This window comes from Cotesia glomerata, linkage group LG2 (assembly GCF_020080835.1).
Source record: "Cotesia glomerata isolate CgM1 linkage group LG2, MPM_Cglom_v2.3, whole genome shotgun sequence".
Lineage (NCBI taxonomy): Eukaryota > Metazoa > Arthropoda > Insecta > Hymenoptera > Braconidae > Cotesia > Cotesia glomerata.
The window spans coordinates 26,097,525-26,118,870 of NC_058159.1; the positions used below are offsets into that span (position 1 = coordinate 26,097,525).

General features: G+C 28.2%; 2 protein-coding genes across 8 annotated transcripts; both read left to right on the plus strand.

Annotated features, from left to right (window-relative positions):
- Window positions 1-6,664: 6,664 nt before the first annotated feature.
- On the plus strand, window positions 6,665-12,404 carry LOC123258836. The gene is made up of 9 exons (XM_044719074.1): window positions 6,665-6,915; window positions 7,056-7,145; window positions 7,219-7,281; window positions 8,084-8,149; window positions 8,230-8,271; window positions 8,354-8,425; window positions 8,488-8,606; window positions 11,578-11,732; window positions 12,241-12,404. Exons 1-9 carry the CDS (start codon window positions 6,832-6,834, stop codon window positions 12,372-12,374), a joined length of 825 nt encoding a protein of 274 aa, XP_044575009.1. The 5' UTR covers window positions 6,665-6,831; the 3' UTR covers window positions 12,375-12,404.
- Window positions 12,405-14,528: 2,124 nt separating this feature from the next.
- On the plus strand, window positions 14,529-19,538 carry LOC123259331. Of its 7 annotated transcripts, none has more exons than XM_044719711.1 (5): window positions 14,529-14,752; window positions 15,434-15,504; window positions 15,821-16,080; window positions 16,672-16,804; window positions 19,308-19,538. In XM_044719711.1, exons 3-5 carry the CDS (start codon window positions 15,876-15,878, stop codon window positions 19,477-19,479), a joined length of 510 nt encoding a protein of 169 aa, XP_044575646.1. In that variant the 5' UTR covers window positions 14,529-14,752; window positions 15,434-15,504; window positions 15,821-15,875; the 3' UTR covers window positions 19,480-19,538. The 7 variants fall into 7 exon arrangements, with proteins under 7 accessions (XP_044575646.1, XP_044575642.1, XP_044575645.1 ...); XM_044719707.1 differs by having other exon boundaries at window positions 15,836-16,080; XM_044719710.1 differs by lacking the exon at window positions 15,434-15,504.
- Window positions 19,539-21,346: the final 1,808 nt, after the last annotated feature.

Genomic DNA, 21,346 nt, shown 5'->3' on the forward strand with positions numbered 1-21,346 from the left:
TTTCACGTCAACTTATAGTTATTTTTAAGAATAAAAGATTTCGAACGTACGATAACATTTTTAGATGCAAATCTTTATAAATTTTTTATTTCGTGGCCTTTGTTTCGATTGCATTTCAAACACACGTAGTATACCTAGTTTTATGACTATTTCAATTATTTCAAGTATTTGTTCAAGCATCATACCCTAATTCTCTTTTTCAAAGAATTAATAGAAAACATCCTTCGTAAAAGTCAGCAAATGTATTAACCAAATATTACCATCCAAAACTTTCCCTTAAAATGCAAAAAGAAAAAAAAAAAGAAGTATTAAAAATGAAGGTGACATTACATGAAACAGGTGAGCGATAATTTCCGTCATCAATAGTGATAACAATCATAAAGGGCTTTCACATGGCATCACGAGAGTACTACCGTAGTCTCATTACACGCTCTACGGATTTTCAACCACAAACACCTGTAATGCGGAATTACATCTAGCATCTTACTGAACGACTAGTGCTACATAATAGACTGATTTGTCAATTTGGAGCTATTACACGAGCCTCAATGGCTACACAGAATCAATCAATTTCTCCTTACACTCTCATCAATCGCATTATCCTCCATAAATGCTATCAATCCCAATCCTTATCCATTCACTGAAAAATTAAAAAAACCTTTATTCCCTCACGGAAAAATTCTCAATAACCAGCTGAATTAAATTGTAAAATTAATTAAAAATAATATTCTTGGAACGAAGAGTAACCCTCTTTTTCCACTAACTTAATTAGAAAAATTCTTTTGAAAAACTATGAACAGTATGGTAATTTTTTCCCCTAAAATCCTTTAATCATAGAAGGGTGCAGCATTTTTCTACCTCCGAAACTTCTAATTTTATAATTAATTAGTTTTTCTTATTAATTAAGCCATCTACTTATTCATTAATATTTACACTTGATTGTAAAATATTTTTTATCTTCATCAACTTTTAATGACTCAATTACCGCGAAAACACTGTATGTGATACTGAATAAAATCTACTAGACTCATGAAATATTTTTAGATAAAATTATTTTTGGAAGAGAAACTGGATAATCTTAATTCGAGATTTTTCGTCTTAAAATTTTTCTTAGGTTAGTCGTATTAAATTTCAGTTAAATTACAGTAATGAAAAATTAAGAATTTTCAAATTTTAACCTATTAATCTTCAATGTTGACTATACTAATTGTAAATAAATATTATTTTGATAGATTCAGATAATCAGATTCTCTTGATTACTTATCATCATTCCTTTCATATTTTTTCAACAAAGGATCAAACTATTTTAAATATTTTATCTTGAATAAAATATTTTTTTTTTTTTAGAGTATGGTGGGAATAGAGTAAAATCTTTTATCCAGAAAGCAATTATATTTCGGAGGTTTATGAGTCTGTTAGATATATATGTATATGTACATATATATTAAATCTAATTATTCACATCGTGCAATGGGATTTAGTATGATCGACAGTCTCGAGGGACGTCTCAGATTTGAAGGGCTTACATAAGCGCATGCATGTGTATGTATATATTCAGCTGACGTGTATATATATGAAGCAACGCTGGAGGATGCAATGGTGGTAATTAATCAGGAGCGTGTGCATTCGGAAGTCCGAAAGCCCTCTACTCGTACTCGGGCACGTTGGACGTTCAAAGCAGAGCGGGAAAACCACTCTCAAATTAATTTCAAGTCAAAGCATTATTCTTCGATTTGATCGTTCAAGTGATGTTCGTACCTCGAAACTCCGGCTTGAAAACTATTCTTCGGCCTCGGACATCCAATCAGTATCTCTTTTCTCCCAATACCCAATACCCAATATATATAACCTACACATCTCCGAAAGATAAAATGGACAGTTGCAATGAGGGTAACAACCCCCTCAATTCCATTTCTTCTTATATATATTTCTGGTTTAGTATATATGCCAATGCTTTCTCTCGTTACGGTTGGTTTCACTCCCTTGACTGACAGCCTCTGAAAGTTTTTTTGGTAACACACTTGTGAACGCCAATGTTCAACTTTTTATGTTAAATTCTCCACCACCCCTCACTCGGGCTCAATGGATAGGTTTTATTTGTACTCGTAATGTTTATACGTATATAAATTTATATGTATGTAACATCGCATTGAGAGCGAGCGCTAGTGTAAACCCTCGGGGAAGACAGTGTCAGTGCGGGTTGTTACGCTTTCTCGTTAAAAAACTGTGACATTGCGTCACCACGCGGCTTGAAACCAAGTGGCATTGTTGAATCGCTGTTGAATTTCATCATCTTCCACCAGCCTCGCATATCAGTGATTGTTAACTTACCACTATAAAAATTAATAACCTATAAAAATTTACATTTACAAGTTAGTTAATAAAGTTTTTATGAGATCTTTTAAATTTCGTAGTCCCATAGGAACTTCTTACAAAAAGCTATTCGGATTTGATCCGATAGATTTTTAGACATTTCAAAAATACGATTTGTAGGTGATCTAACATTTGGTGAAATCCTTTTAAAATGCTTGCATGCATTTTGATTAATCAAGCTGTTTTAAAGTAATGAAACGACACTGAGTCCCTCGGCTAAATAGGGAAGCCCGTATCCACTTTTAGGTCCCAATTCTCCTGAACAACTGAAATAGCAATACCAGCATCCAACTTTTTATCCTTTTAACGATTAAACATCCCAGTTTTCATTCATAAAAATCTTTTTTCATTAAAATAGTTTATATGAAAATAATTGTTGAAATATAAAAAAATATATCTTGAAAATATTTTCAAGATAAATGAATAGAATATAAAACTATAAAAATAAATATTATCGACAAATCAAGTTTCGCAGACTATCGAATATGATTTAACTAAAAAAAAAAAAAAAAAAAAAAACATTTTTGTCAAGCCAACAGTATTTTGTATTTAATAAAAAATTTTCCCTCGTAAATCGACATCAGGAAAACAAAATGAATTAACAAGAACTAAAGACTGAGGGTGGTAAAATCCACAAAAAAAATTCCTTGGCTTAATAACGAGCAATTATTTATTTCTTTTGATTTCTCGGCTGCCTAACCAGAGAGCCAAGCCTTGTAAAAAAATTTTATCTGGGTATATTTGTTCATAATGAAGTAACGAATTTACCTAGAGGGTATAGTGTTACAGACTTTAAGAATATACACGTCCAAGTTAAGTCGAGTGTATTCCTTGGTCGCTGCGGGGACTTAATTATCTAATTAATTAACCTCAATCAGAACGATGAGTAATTTCTCGGTTGGATGGCGCCTTTGCTTTCTCTTGTCTCTTCATATATTTGTATATACATATACAAGTATAGGTAGATTGTACAAGAAGAACGAGGAAAAAAAGAGGAGAATGAAGACATGGCAGAAGCAAGAAAGCTGATTGGAAGGACAGAGTAGTATGAGACGCCGTCGCGAGAGGACGCTTTGTGTACAGGAGACTTAGACTCGTTCTTGTCACACCGTGACTCAAACTTGAAGCTTCCGAGAGGAATAAAAGGTGGATGAGAAGTGAGCAAGGGGGAGAAAGGGGGTTGAATTACGGTTGGCTACACGGCAAATCGATTATGTCTCCCGATGCCAACATTACCGAGTTCTGCGGCTGCTTCTCAGCCTCTACTCGGTATTATATCTGTGTACAGATACTCTCAGCTTGAGTATTGTTTTCTCTCTCGCGGCTTGTTCTGCTGGTACAGGATCATCGACCGTACTCTTATCTCCTGTCTCCACTTCGAAGAGCCAACTTTTCAAATCCACCGTTTCCAGGCTGAATTTAAACGCTTTATCTGGCGTGTCTCTTCGCATTCACTGTGTTAATTGATGAGAGCTTGTTATTAGTGAAAATAAATTATTTTTTTTATTCCGATAAGTAATTACTAATGACATCTGTAAGTCATTTATTGAACTGTAATCAAGAAAAATAATTTATCAATTTGTTGGTATATTATTTTAGATTGAAAATAATATGAGTTGACTTTTATAAACCGAAATATTATTACACAGAAAGAAAAATTTCTAGACTGTAGAACAAAATTCTTGGCTCAAGAAAATTTTCGGGTGCCTGAAAGAAGACCGAGGTTGTATTGGCCGAAGTAAAAATTTTTCTTGAAATTCTATTCTTGGTGGAAGTCATTTTTTCTTAATTCAAATTATCATAAATACTTGATACAATAAATTTTTATATTTGGTCAAGATTTTTAGATACTTTAGGGAAGCAGTGTCACCTACTTCACCTGAGAAAAAAATTTTCTCACCTTGAGAAAATTTTTCTCTTGAATATTTGATACCCAATTTATATTATTTTAGCGTGCAATTATACATACTGAATGAAAAAAAATGATTCAATATTATTTGATCTTCCCATTTGACATTTTAATCAATAAAAATATTAATGAAAATTTACTTCTATCTTTATATTTAATTTTTTGGAGCAAGAGAGAAAGAAATTTTCTCAAGACAAGAAAATTTACTTCTATCAAGAACTAAATTTTTTGGCGCAAGAGACTGAATTTTCTCAAAACAAGAAGATTTTCTTGACTTAAATAAATTTTCTTGGATCAAGATACGTATTTCTTAAAGCAAGAGAATTAATTTTGTTGGAATAAGTGAAATTTCTTGTGTCAAAAAAAATTTTTTTTTGCTCAAGAAAATAATTAGGAAAAAAAATAATTTCTTGGCTTAAATGAACCTTTTTTTCTGTGTATTTAAATCATTTTATCCATTCGTTGAAAAAAATTTAATTTATGAAAAATATTTATAAAAAAATTACAAACAAAAATTTGAGACACTAATTAATGCTAATAAAATAAATATATAAAGATAAAAGTCAATCTCAACTTTATTTATTTTGAACTGAAAGTTTTAAGGGTGAAAATAAATTACAACGGTAGTAGCTGTATGTATATGCCTGTATAGTAATAGAATCTAGTCCCCTCATATATTAGCATTCGATCAAATAAACAGAGATTAGCACATGAAAGGTCTTTATAAGCTTTTTATAAATACAGCGATCGATAATGACATAATAGGCCCAAGTACCTCAGCATGTGTGAGTATTACCGAACCGAGACTATTGATATATATGTATGTGATGAAATATAAATATAACATTTATATAAGAGATAGAAGATCTCTGATGCGGCACTTGTCATTTCCCATGACGCCTCACGGCTCAGCTTGACTAACTAAATACGAATAAGTTAGCCAAACAGACCTCAAGCTAGGGTTAAACGTAGTTTAATGTCTCCCTACAGATGTATAATAAGAGACTAAAGTACAGTGTACCCAAAACAAACAGTAAAATCAACTGTAAAAACAATTAAATAATTCTGTCACTGGAAATTTATTGTGTCAAGCCAGAATTGTTTATTAATAACACTTTACCGTAGGATTAGATGTTAGACTACTTTTTTGCTCGACGGGCAGAAAGCGTCAACTTTCGACCCGCTGCGCTAAACGAAAGTGCTGCTTCCTGCCTTCGTCGAGCAAAAAAATAGTATACACTCCACGGGTACGTCACCAGATCACATGTTTGTCAACCTCGGCTTCGCCTCGGCCGACAATTACATGTGATCTGAGACATTTCTTACTTTACTTCCCTAGGTGTGTAATATACTATTTACTATTTTTACTGTTAATCCCTCTTCAGCTAGTGTGATAATTTTTCTGGGAAGTTACGGTCATTTTTTAAGAAAGATAGGAATTGGTTCTATAATTTTAAAAATAAAAAAAATTTGGAAAATCCAAAAGCGCATGCACAACTCATAATGCTCATTTAATTATGAAATATTAATAAAATCAAAAATGTGAAAAAAATATATAAAACAGCTAAAATAGCACGATAGTCCACGATAAATGTGCACAAAATATATAGATATACAGTCTTCTAGTTTTTGTTTTATTTTATTAATTGTACATAAACGACACTGAATTACCTAGCCTTTCGCATTCGGTGACCTACAATTCTCCCAAAGAATTAAAAAAAAAAAATTTAACTCAATTAATGCATTTTTTCGCAAGTTATAGTGTTTCCGGAGTTTCATACATAGCGATGGAGCTTCGCATCATGAGTCGTACAAAATTATAAATTTTGAAGAACAGTTTTTAGTTAAAGTAAAGGGTTGACGTGAAGTTTTTTGACAGAGGGAATTTCTATGGCCAGAGAATTTCGATAACGGACCCTAAGGTCACGCTATGAATACTAGATTAAACGTCGTTAAATTATTAAGTTTCATGGATAGTAATTACGGCAAGGAAAATTATTACATCCTTGTATGAATGATTAAAAACATGTATGAGAATGAGAATTGCTTAAAAGACCTTCTTGCGCGTGGTTTGAATCCTTTATCTCATTATTTTAAAAAATTGAGTATTTTTGTGTACCTGAAGTTCAAAATGTTGCATAAAATAAAAAATAGGAGAAACAATATTATCGAGTGAATCGAAAATTAAATCAAAGTAATTACCTACTCTCAAATTTATCAGAAGGTCAAAGAAGAAGTTACTGAATTAAATTTGATTGAAGTCTGAAGAGTTTGCTATTTGATAAAATATTGTTATTAAAAAATTTAATTCTATTGAAATAAAAAACAAATTGAAGTTGAACTCTGATTAAATAAAAAAACTAAAAACATTAGCGGCCAAATTCAGAGCAATAGCTGTCGCAATGTCACAAACTCATTTACTGTTTAATTAAAAATTTTTGTTATAGTAATTAAATGATAGAAGCACAAACAGAATTTAACGAGAGTATAAATAATATTGCGCACACTTCAGAGTAATTTATAAACGCTAATGGATTGTCGAGTTCATCATGTACTCGCAAAGGCAATATTATTTTTCTCGGTTGGCCAGGTCGCATCCAATACTCAAATTCATTAACGTTTATGATCGTCAGGTTAGTCCATTTTATTCCGTCACAGAGACCATCCGTTTTGATAGACTAATCTGTTTTATCTTTTAAAGCAACATATTTATATTTATATATTTTTTTCACTTTCTATCCATCTACTTTTTAATGTCATACAATTCTTTCAGTCGTTTATACGTGAATATATTTTGGATAACATTTTTATTTGCGTTTTTGCATATATATTTTTCTACGTTACTCTTTGGTACGCCAATCGGGTAAGATATTAATCATTAATGCAAAAAATATTAATTTTAGTCTTGACACGTTTTTTTTTTTTTTATGGGGTAGGTTATGAAGAGAATTGAAAAATCGAATCAAGAAATGCTGATTACTGTTGAGGAAAATAGAAATGTAAGTGGTAAATTAAATGTAGAATTTTTACAGCATATCCAAAAAGTCTGGATTAATTTTTTATAATTTAAAAATTTTTATGACAGTTCAAAAAATTTTCAGCTTTAAAATTTTTATCCTATTATTTTTCTTAACTAAAATATATTTTTGAAAATATAACACAAATTAACGATTTCAAAAATTTTACTTAGTAACATGAATAATTTAAAAGATTATATTTTTATCTCAATTATTGAATTTAAAAAAATTTATAATTCTCATTTAATTTTAATATTTTTTAATAATTGTTATTTTTCCAAATAAAATTCTAATTTGTAGCGAAAAAAATTTTAATAGTTTCTAGATCAATGTTTTCAATATAAAAAGTATTTTTTACACCGACAGTAGTTGATAGGAATGAATGAATAATTGAAAATTTATTCTAAAAAAGTAAATTGAATAATTTAAACTGACCCCGATCACGTATTTAAATTTACCATCTACTTTCTTTGATTATAACAATAGTTTAACGAACGAGCGATTAACATTTCTGTTATAAAATTTATAATTTCCAACAGATCGACGTTAAATTTAAGAATTTTATCCCGAAAAATCAAAAATATTCGCAAATAAAAAATTGGGAATAATTTACAATTCTGAATGAACCGTAATTGAGATATTTTCAAATTGAGAGATAAAAAATTTTTCTTGTTTTATTGATGTAATAAAGTTTCTATAATTGACCCTTTAGCGAGTTCTATTAACCACAATGAAAATTTATAACCATAATAAAATTTGAACATGATACAATTATTTATTATAGAAATTAGCGGATGTGGTTGCTTTGAAAAATAAACGACAAGAGTACGAAGAAGTGGTAATGAAAGCCGTGAGTATAGTATAGATAGAAATGAATTTAATTTAAATAAAATAAATTGTCTTCGTTAACCGAAAAATAAAAAATTGCAGAAAGGAGCACAGAGAATCACGGCACGGCATTTAGAAAACGAAGTATGCATATTAAACAATAAATGAAACTATATATTTATGCATTATTTATCAGTTAATTTAAATGGATGACTGATTGTTGTAGATAAAGAAGATAAATTATGAATTGATGATAACGACCGACAAGTTGGAGGCTTTGGAGAGAATTCTACAGAAAGTAAATGTTCAAAATATTGCTTGTGTCGATTTTTAAAAACAAAAATTGTTATAAAATATTAGATGAATTTCAGCGTACAACTGGTGAAAAATCGCGCAACAAGGTCTTCGAGCTTACACAGCAGGAAGGTGAATGCACGGAAGGTTCGAACTTTGTCACAGACTCGCTTGAAAATGTCAAGGTATCCGTTATAATAATTATTCATTTTAGTAATTAATTTTATGCGCTTATAGTATAGTCATTTGCATTCTAACAAAATGACTATCGGTTTTACTGCACTGATAGAAGGATTTGTTTATAGTTAAAAATATTTGTTAATATTTAACAAATCATTTATTAGAGACCACTTTTTAGTCCTTAACAAATATTTCTTAGTATTTAAAAAGATTTATTAATATTTAATAAATGAATATCTGATTTATTAAATACAAACAAATCATTTTAAATACTAAGAAATATTTGTTTGATACTAAAAAATGGTCTCTAATAAATGATTTGTTAACTATTAACAAATATTTTTTTAATACAAATAAATCCTTCTATCAGTGTGCATTGATAATCTATATAAATAAAAATAAAATGCCGCATGTATGTCCACGCATTACTTGAGAACGGCTGGACCGATTGAGCTAAATTTTTTTTTGTTGTCTTCAGAATTGTTAGGAAAAGGTTTGTATGTAAAAAAATTTTTAAAAAATCCTCCCCCAAAGGGGATTACGGGGGCGTAAACAATGAATAATTCCCGTTCTTAAACTATAGCTCCTACAGTTCCCAAATTTGGTAGGAATCTTCTGTAAGAGATATAGAAATAATCTATGAACGAATTTTACGATTGCTCGCTCCACAGGGGGTTGCGGGGGTAGATATTAACAATGAAAATTTTTAACTTTCAAATTGTAGATCCTTCAGACGGCAAATTTAGGTGGAATCTCCCATATGTGATGCGGAAATGATCTAAGAGCGGATTTTACTACAACCCACCCCCAATAAGGATTGCGGGGGTGGGTGGTAGAATGTTAACTTTTCATTTTCAAACTGTAACTTCTACAGACTCAAAATTTAGTAGGAATCTTCGTGTATGATGTTAAGTTCAGCTAAGAGTGGATTTTATCAAATTCTAACCTCAAAAGGGATTGGAGGGGCGTTAGCTATGAAAAACTATAATTTCCAAACAATAGTTTCTATGGAGTCGAAGTTTTGTAGGAATCTTTTATTTATAATGTAAAAATCATCTCGAATAGAATCTTACAAAATTCCTCCCCCATATAAGAGTTCGGGGGTATTAATTGTCAAAAAATTCATATTCTTCAAATACAGTTCCTACATATAAAATTTAAAGAATCTCAAGAGATACAGGATATTACAGGGATGGCCTTCAAGGTCAACCGAGTTAAATATTTTTCTTATTCAGTGATTAGATTTCAACTAAAAACGAATTTCGTGATAATTCAATTGATACGTAGGTTGTATCAGAGTGGTGAGTATAGAATGTAAAAAAATGTTTTTGTTCATAAACTAGGACTTTTTGAGACATGAAATTTAGGACATATCTATTAAACTTCAATAACATTTAATAAAAATTTCCTTACAACAATCGTCTCTTTGGCAGCGGGGAAAAAGTCATTGTAAGGTTTTCATAATTTAAAATGACATGTAGTTATTCAGTTAACGGACTAAGAATAGTTCATACATGTTATTTTTGCTGATCACATAACTAATTAGGTAATCGATTTTATGATTGCGGGAATGTAACGGTTGAAAATGAATGCATTTTTCAAACACTTGATTATTAATTTCAAGCCGATTAATAAAATCTATCATCAGTTTGTCAGTGCGCAAGAACTTTTTTATTGTTATTGTTTCAAAATACCAAGGAGAAGACGACCTGACTAAGGTCATCCAAGTTAATGAGATGTGGGACAAGCTATCTCACGTTCAAACCGCACTGACGATCATAAATAAATCGCCAGACCAGTCGTTGAAAATTTACGGAATCAAATCGGAATTTTCCTGTTTCGTGCATGGGAAATTATACGTCCTGTGTTCGTGAATCGGAAAACCATCATCTTTATATATTTACGCACCGCAAAAAAGATAAAAAATGTAGTCCATCAAAAAATTTTTAATTGATTAAGTGTATAACTATAATGCATTGAATATAAATAAGAATTTTGTATTAAGATTTGACTATACTTTTCACAAATATATGTAGGTGATACGAAGTTCACCGGGTCGTCTAGTCTAATAATAATAATAATAATAATAATAATACACTGTAAAAGATTTTTGGAATGAATGACTTTTAATTGATTTGATTCTTCCGGAATAATATTAATTTCGAGAAATGTTTTATTCATTTTCTTGATAAAAACAACTCTAAGGCGTGAATTCTTCGTTTTTTTATTCGATAACAACTTGAAAGTGCATATTTAGAAACTTTAAAAATTAATATAACTTTTTTTTTTTAGTTTGATACAATAAATTAATTTTAATATTAGAAAAAAATTGCATCAACTTTTTTTTTCAGTTTTTACAAGTAGCAATTCTCAATAAATTCTTCCGATAATAATTGATTTATTAAAAAATAATAAAAATTGCCATATGTTAGTTGATTTCGATGAAATTAACGTAATTATTTTATTTAATTGAACGTAATACATAGTCTTATACATTTATAATTTTTTATTTTTATATTGTGAAAATTCACTTCCAATTTTTTGCAGTGTAGAAATAATAATAATAATAATAATAATAATAATAATAATAATAATTTTAATATTTTTATTTTTTCTAAAGACTGGTTTATAATATTTTTATAGATATTTTTTTTTCTGACATAAGTCATTGAAATTTTCAGTTTATTGGGTATCCAGTCTAATACAACAATTTTTTCTCTAATTTTTTCATAATATTGTTAGCCTGTATTTCCCCCCAGTTATAAACAATTTATTTTCAGTTCATATCTAAATTTATCATTAAAGATAAATTTGACTGAAAAAATAATTCGGACGGCCCAGACCAGGACCTGGTTCTAAAATTGTTGTATTAGACTGGATAGCCAATAAACTGAAAATTTCAATGACTTATGTCAGAAAAATATCTATAAAAATAAAAAATAAAAATAATAATAATAATATTGATAATAATATAAGATTATGGAACCGTCATTCCCGCCAACAACTCCTCCGCCACGGAAATACGGTATCTTTGTCCCTCGACCGATTAAGGGACGCAGTTCACCTCCGAGAATCGGATTCAAGTAACATTGCATCTGCTGAAGTTTCTTCTGACTCATCATCACATGACAGTAAGTTTAATATTTTGATTTTCAATATTAAAAAAATAAAAGTGGACTTTTGACATTTTCGCTTATAAAAGATCAAAACAAAAAAGTGTTTAGATTTTAACTTTGAAAAATTTTTAATTGAACTTAAAAAATTTTAAGTATTATTAAAACTTAAAATTAAAAAAAGATATTATCATAAAATTCTTTGGTATTTTTAAAAAATTATAAATTTGACTTGTATGTAAAAAACAATGGACCTGTTAAGTCATTGATAAGTTTTTTTTTTGTAAAATAACAGTTCATAAAATTTCTGCCAAGAAAAAATGTCTCCTTGAAATAAGGAACATAAATTTGAATACATTATATTATTAAAATTGTATATAGATATTTAAAGACGTCCAGTCTAGACTTCGTGAGAGACGACTATTCGTATAAATCAACGATAACACATTCCTTTCATTATATGTATATAAATTGAAAAATATAAATATAAACACAAACACGAACATTAATTCTCTGATTTATTTAGATCCACGCGACAAAGTAAGGATATCAAAACTAGTGGAGAAAAAAAAGATCCCGTTGGACTTGACATCACGAGTTGCTAAATCATTATTGGCACCGATATTTCGTGGGACGAGGACTATTAAATCTTTATTTTAGCCGATATACACTTTAATGAATTGCAATGCTAATGAAAGAAATTATAACAGTTATAATATAAAAATTATAAATTTAAATGAGCGATTTATTATTCAAATAACATTGTTTAGTGAATGTTAATTAATAAATGAGTTATCTACGCATAACGCTCGGGATTTTTTTTAAATACATTTACGTCCTTGAATGCAGACTGTAATGCGCGAAAATAAATAATTCAGTCGTATTGAATCGCGATTGAATCTTACGTAATTAAATAAGTAAACTCGTGTTTATGTTGTAGCAAATTACTTGCAATGCCATTTTCCAGATAATTCTATATTTTATCATTAAATTAATATTTTTTGTTAAATGGAAAATTTTAATAACGAAAATTATTATTCAAAATTGCACATGGCATTTAAAAAAATATTTACACACGTGTATACTATTTGCTGTTCAGAAATTTTTTATAACATTTTAATTTTAATGCAATATACACATTTATAATTAAAATTGTACCCATTTTTTTTCTCATTAAAATTGAAGCATTCATTTGTTTTTATCACAATTAAGCAATCAAATTCACTAAAATTTCTAAATAACTAATCAAAAGCCCAGAAAATGACAACAATGAAAGCGTAACACTTATTTTGTAATGATAGATAAAATAAGTAAGTATTTAAGATTTCATAATATTTTGAAAAACTAATTCTGATTTTAGAATTATGAATGCTCGCATCAAAAAATAAAAATCGATAAAAAAAAATTCATTTGATCCGAGACAAAAACTTGAACCAATAAAATCATTTTGAAGAATTTTATAGTCTTGAATAATTATTTAATTTCACGGTCATCTGGTTCCTTTTCAATAAAAATCTTATATTTAACATTTTAGTATATGAGTTTTTTCATTATTTTATTAGTAATGAACTTTAAGAAAAAAATTAGGATGACGGTTGACTCTAAAGGCCATCCCTGCAACTTCTCGCTCATTTTGTACTTAATTTAAGCGCTCTAAGTTACACATTACGTTTTTGAGCTCGCCGAGCTCAAAAATATGATTTTTGTGTCATTTTGAGCTCTTCGAGCTCAAAAATCTAATAGCCGTTTAATAAAACACAATTTTTGGAATTTTCAAACGGCAATAACTTTTGAATGAATTAACCGATTTTCACGTGGTTGGCGGCATTCAATGCAATTTTTGAAGCTCTATAAAGAATCTTCAAGTTTAAATCGACCGAGCCAGGAATTTCGAAGTAATTCCGAAAAAAGACTTTTTTCGGTTTTTTTTCGACAACGATAACTCACGAACGAATCAACCGATTTTGACTGGGCTTGCGGTGATCGACGTGGTTTTTTTATCTTACGAGCTTATTAGATTTTGGAATTGATCGGTAAAGCCATTTAAAAGTAATTTCAAAAAAACCACATTTCAAAAAATTTTTTTTTGTAGTTTTTTTGAGATTTCTCAAAATCTACTGGTTCGAACCGGTCCAAATGGTATTCAAAATCTGAGTTTAGTCAAGCCCTTTCGAATGGTGCCAACCGCGATGAAATCGGTCGAGCCGTTCAAAAGTTATGAGAGGTTTACATACGGCGACACACACACACACACACACACGCACACATATACAGACATACAGACATACGGACATCATCGCGAAATCATTCAGGGAAGCTTCCTAGGACCTCAAAACATCAAGATCTGATGAGAACTCGATTTTTGAAAAACGGGGTAAAACGAATAACTTCCCGATTTTTGAAAATTTTCAATTTTCTTAGCGGGAAGTTAAAAAAATAAATGATAATTTAAAAAAAATTCTAATCATAATTTCTATGGCTTGAAGTATTGCGAATTGTGAAAATTAATGCTAAATTTTGCTGCTTGAATTAATTTCATAAAAATGATTTCTCTGTAAGATTTTTTCCTTTAAATGAAGTTAATTTTCCATCCGATACTAACAAAACAGTAATTTACAATTTCAAGCAGTCAAGTGTGAGAAGAAATAAATAAATGCGAAAACAAGTAAAGTCCTGTTTGCAGGTAAAAGATTGAACTTTCACTGTGCAGGTATGAATTCGAGATTCAAGATTGAGAGTTTAAATTAATAACAACTAACCTACAACTATCTATATAATTCTAGCACGATACCACCACTAGATTAGTCTCTCTGCCTTGCAGTAAGTTCTCAGTGGCTTAAACTTTTAGCTCATTCACAGTTAATCCAGTGAACCGGATTGACGTTCACCAGTTCACTAGTTTCCTAGTTACGCGCATGTGTTGCTGTTTACTGTTATTATATTAATAAATGTTCAGCTAAATCTGTTTTTATTTTTGTTTGCGTGTGGCTTGAATAATCTATCGCTTACGGATTAATGGGTGTCCAGGCCATAAACAAGTAAGTGAATAGATAAAGCAATTAAATGACTCTTTGATATTATAATTCAAATATTGTATTTCTGGAATAATAAGGAATAATTATTAAATAAATTGCGAATTATAATGAACTTGATTTTTTTTTTAAGTTATGTAAGTGTTAATGCTGGTGCACAAGTCTTTTACGTCATAACTCGGTGTGATTCGTAGCAGCTTCTTCTGATTTTATCGCTTTATGAAATACGGCATCAAGTGTCTAATTATAAACATGTTTATTGAGATTATTTTATTTTTTTTGAGTAAAGTATGCAAAATTATAAATTTATCTATTACTTATAATATACATGAAAATTTTTCTGTAAATTATTAAGCATTAATTATAAAGTTTGTTAAAAATTTTTGGACAGAAAATTTTTGATCATTTTAATCCAAAATAATTTTGTGGTAAAATTTGGAGAGGATTTTATTTAAAATGAAATTAAATTTTGTTCTTATGGAAATTAAAATAAAAATTTAGACCTTTTTTTTGAATTTTTCTAAAGACAATGTTTTGCTAATTTTCAAAAAAAAATTTTAATTAAATTTTTGCATTGGAAAAAATTTTTTTTGAAAACAAATATTGATCATAAAATAATATTTTGATTAATTTGATAAATAAATTTTATTTTAAATAAAACAATAAACAAAAAATTAAAAAAAAAAGGCATCGCTATTCAACAATCATTTCAAACAAAGAGTGGGAGCAAGAAGAAAGTGAGAGTTTAGCATTGCCTTGTAAGTTAAATTCTTGTATTCAGTTGTGAGCGAACGAGTTTTGCGAACGTACTAAATTCGCTTGTATTACCTTGTTTGTTATTTTAAATTTATACTCTCATCACTGCCATTATCGTAAATATAATAACGTATCAAACTATTAATTTCTCATTCAATAAAATTAAATTACATTATAATCAAAATTTACAACTTTTGAATAAATAAAATACTCGCATTAGTTTACTGAATCAATACACAAAATAAAGAAATCAAGTGTAAAAGATTATTGAAAAAAAAAAATTAATAAGAAGTAAGTTATTTGTTGATATAAATGTAGTTGTAATTGTTGAAGGTGATTATCGAAGGCCTTGGTGATCTTGGAATAAGCAACAATGGTCGTAGACACCGGAACAGTGAGACTAGTTATATTTATTGGAATGTTCCTAGTATTCGCTGGGGATTATACTAGTCTAATAAATTCTGTTTTTGGCAATGGAATGGAACGTGCTAACTCGACTATAAGGTTGCAAACCTCGAGCTCTAACACCGAACGTGATTCGTTGATTACTGACGGTAAAAAATTAAATGATGACAATGGTAAGAATCATTTGCAATTATAAACTTATTACCATATTTGAATATAATCAATTAAAAGAGTAAAATAAAGTAGAATTTTTTGAATTATTTATGTTAATTTTACTAAATAACTTTAAAATCTAAATAACTACTTAGAATTTTTGTGCAGAAAAAAATTTTTCCAAAAATTAGCATGAAAATTCTTTCATCGTTTTTATTTTACGTTTATTAATTTTCTCACTTTTTTAGATCAAAATTGACAAATGTCTTATTTTTTTTTATCTTGATAAATTATAACTTAATTTTTATATTTTCTACAGTAAAAAATATGAAGTCTTGTCTATTAATATCACATAATTTTAAATTTTTACAACTGATCCAAATTATAAAAATTATACTTTAATTACTAAAATAATAAAAATTTATCAAATTTTGAATTTTGAATTGAAAATCTAATTATATAATTATTAATTAATTTATTTTTCTTTTATCTATTTTGATTATTTATTAACTACTATTAAGTCCGATCTAAAATTAAGTATCACAAAAAATTTTACTTTTTCCCTACTTCTAAAAGAACAAACACATTACTAATATATTTATTTCAAACAGGAATGTCACGAAAAGAACAAATAATGACGACAATAAAAACCGCATGTCTGCCAAAACTTATTTGCGAGTTAACTTCATCGTCGCATCAAGTACAATTAAGTGAGATGGAAAAATCACTCCTTAATTTAATCAGGTAATCCTCATTTCAATAAAATAATCAAAAACATTCTTTCATTTGCTTCTCACAATGCAAATTTTACGATGTAATAGCCAAAGCTTCTAAACTCACTTATCATATCATTTTAACGATCTGAACGTAAAACTTCCTACTATACTAAAAGCTAGCAGCCAATTACAAATAATTAACGATGCCGTGGCATTAAATAATTTTTATAACTCTCTGCATTACTATACACATACATTTATTGTGGATAATTATTATGAATAAGCATAAACGCAAACTTTAATATACTTTGTTTGGTTTAATGGTGACATTTAAAATAAAATAAAGTCGTTGGTCTTGCATTTATGCGGATTTCCTCTTAATAAAATGCTAAATCCTACTTATACTTTCAACTTCATGGTCGCTGCACTCACGGCCACTTTCACGACTTTCGTTTACCCGTGTAATAACTCTACTAGTAGGTAATATAGTATATACAGCGACTTATTCTATTCTAGACCTGTCTGCTAGTTACTTCCGTATACAACTTCACTATTTTCTCATTTTTTTTTTAAATTTCAATAATCACTATTTTAAATAAATAAATAATTAACTCAAGTTACTTTTTTGCCTGTTAATTCGAAAGTTTATATTTAATTCAATTAATAATTAATAAGCAAGTTTTTTATTTCAAAAATTTATGACCAAATTTATGATTTTAAACCAAAATAAAATAAACTATTTACTTCCGTAGTCACGATAAATTTATTCTATAGTGTGTTATATATTTCACTCGAAAGGTCTGAAAGTATAACGATAGCAAAGAAGACGACCTAAATGTGAAAGTAACGCCCTGAAATATTACACAACAGTTCCAAAAATTGAGGTTGTGTCTGGTTTGGTATTACGTTCACGTTCTCTCGTTTTTTGCATAACAACTATATAATGTCTCGAAAAGTCATAGAGCCTATATATATACTCGGGAGAATATTTCGTACACTTGGGTTTATATTTACTGACATGAGTTGAAGGTATAAGTTTAAATTACACGAGCGGCACTTAACTGTGACCACTTTCCTCGATTATTCAACACCGAAACTTTCTCTTCATCATCTTGGCATCAGCGTGACTAACGATATTATAATAATGCTATATAATAACTAATACCTAATAGTGATTGTTACTAGTTAATATAATACGGTATCTCACACTCTTACTCACATATTACGGAAAATAAGATTATTTTTTATTCTTTTCATCATCTGTTATCTATTTTTAAACACGCAATTCGGATATCCGATCTTTATTGCTTGCCGGGTTTGTGTTAGTGTCAATAAACTCATGGAAGAAGAAATCGAATATTGTTTTTTATTCTCTCAAATTTTTCAGAAAAATTGACTTTTTCTTGGAGTAAAGTAAGCATTAAGTCTAAAGTAATAAAATAATTAACTTGATTTAGAAAAAAGTTTTGACTCAAAAAAATTTCTTTGAAAAATTTTTTTAGTTTAAAATAAGCGAAAAAATTTTTGACTCGACAAATTTTTTTTAGTTTAAGAAATTTTTTTAGTTGATTTTGAATAATAAAATCATTCTATATAAATTTTTGGTTAATTTTTTTTTCATCCAACACGGAAAAAAGAAAACTCGAAAAAATACATTATAAATAGTAATAAGTGTCCCGTCGTATTCAAAACTAGAAAAATTACAGTTATAAATAACATTTTTCTAAATTGAAACTTTAAATTTTAATTTTCAGAGCTGTTAATGTAAATATTACATTCTACAATCTAATTCTTATAAAATCTGTAATAATTATAATTTGAAACTGTAATTTTTCCAGCTTTCATCACGGAGCGCCACGTTACATTATATAATGTAATTTTTCTTTTTTCTGTGAATTAATTCTTTTAAATTCAAAGATACAAAAAATTTGAAACATTGAAACATTTACGACTCATAATTCTCATTAAATTTTTGAAAAAGAAATTTTTTTTTCGATTGTAGAGCACTGTCTAATACTTCGCGTTATTAGTCGTGCAATATCAAACTTAGCCTTCAATTTCCTTAAAGATACAACAGAGCAATGAAATAAATACTTTTAATTGACAAAAAATTAGTAGTCAAATTGCGTTAACCTTGCTTGGAATAGTACTTGTTTTAGTAACTAAGAAAGTAAAAGGTAACTTGCCTTGTGCCTATTTACTTTTTATCCTTTTTTACATAGTAATAACCATTCGTGTTTACTTTTTTTTAAACAGCCTATTGCAGTATTTATTTGTATAAATAAAAACTATTACTGCAACTATTGAAAAAATTTATAAAAAAGTGTTGGGTTGAATTTTTTATCAAACAATTTTTAAAGTATCTTTTGTATTTTAATTTGTCTTTCTATTAACATTAAGAAATCAAATTATTGATAGTCTGATAATTTAAAAAAAAAATCTAGACTATTAATGATTATATAATTAAAAATATATTTATACTTTATGGTTGTTATATTACGATGGTCTAATTATTTTTTAAAAATTCACAGAGATACAAGTTTATCAACAATGGCGGAAGTTGCTTCAAGGTATCACTTTGCCGCACATATGGGTCAACTTATTGCCGGTATCGAAGGTCAAGGCTGCCACAACTTTTATCCTACGTGCCCGTTACCTCGTTCCAGTGTTCTCAGTATGATGAAAAAAATCCGTCTACGTTAACAATTGATTATTAATTTATTCGCCTATCAACCTGCCTATCTACCCTAACAAGGACACTAATTTAAAAAAATACTTACTCTATTACTGAAAAAAATATGATCCGCGGGTCATTTGATTGTGGTATCTGTGATACAATATTTAAATCATAAGGTGTAAATTTAATTTTAAAAATTACTTATAGAATTTGACATTCGTTTAATTATTAAGTGTGTTGTTTATTTGTAATTTATTATTAAGTTGATTGAAAAATTTTTTATTGTATTTTTGACAAAAAATAGCTTCGAAAATTTTATTTGTCGTATTAATTTGTGTATTTTTAATTATTATTAAATGATTTATCGATTATGATTATATTTAAATAAAAAAATAATTTATAACTAGAGTTGTTATTATATTTAATGAAAAATTTTTTTATTATTAAAGATTTTACTGATTTAAAAACTAAATTGTCGTAAATATTCTATTTTATTAATTATGATCAATTTTATTAATCTTTATAAATGTTTCAATTTTTTTCACAAAATCGTTTAATAAAAGCATTTGAAACATTTTCCCGAAGTTAATTAATTAACTAAAAATATAAAGAATAATTTTTATGTCGAAAATATATTCAAGATACATTGAAGTAAAACAAAATGATTAAAAAATATATTATAGAATACTTAATAATAAAAATATTATCAAGCTAAAATATGAAAATGTATCATTAAGCAAACGTATCACAATTTTTTAGATTTTTAAATAAATTAATTCAACATTAAGAGAGTAAAGTTTTTAAAATTTGTATAAAATCAGTTTAAAAATTTTTAGATCCATTATGCATGATACTAATTAATTTTGTAGTACAAAGAATAATTATGGCTATAATTTTTAGCATCATAAAAAAAATTAAATTTTCATTTATTTCAAAGAAAAAAATATTATCACTGGCTCTAAAAAAATTAGTTGTTTATTTTGTTTAACAATTTAATAATGAGACATAATAACATTACACCAAAAGAAAAACTTTTTAAAATTATCCGACTAATAAAAAAATTTTATACTGACACTAAATACTTAAATTATTTAATATTCGGATATTTTCGTATTAGTAATACAAACTCTACAAAATTATAATCTATTATATAAATCCGGGTCAATCCAAATAAAAACATATTTATTTTTGTAACGCGTTTTAAAAATTCTTAATAACACATTAATCAAAAACCCCAAAAGAATTTTTTCAACCCAAATTATATCACGTGTCAACAGCCAATTAAATAATTTTTGTCTATTCTCAAGGGCAAGAACAAAGACTCAGACCTCACAAAAACTCATGTCTCACTGTCTTACTCTTTTATATAAAATACATCTAACAAAGCTATCTACAAAAAAGCGAAACAATTAATTAAATTTTATTAAAAAAACTTTCGTATATAACCCGAGCTCGCTTGAACTAAAAGGACCATAAGTTACTAAACTTACAAAAGTCCATCCTCTAAATTCGGTTTTATGTCTGGTCTCATGACAATTGGTATAAGTATAAATATATATAAAACTTTCAGCGTTTTTTCTACAACTAATACAAAGTAAGTAAACGTAAATAATATTTTTAATTAAATATGAAGATTGTCTTGGTCATTTTCGTCTCGCAATTATTATTTAGCGTCATTTAAAATATCTGAGAACTCGTTGACGTGCCAGAGACAAAAACATGAATTTCCGTAATTGTGTTGTGTCTTTACTTGTATTAGTAAGTATATATATACGTGTTTGTCACACAAATGAAAGAGGAAACTCTTTTGACCCCTATGTCCATCAAAGTTTTCCAATTATCCGAGCAATACTGTCCAGAATTTAGGTTGAATACTAGCTTTAACCTCCTACA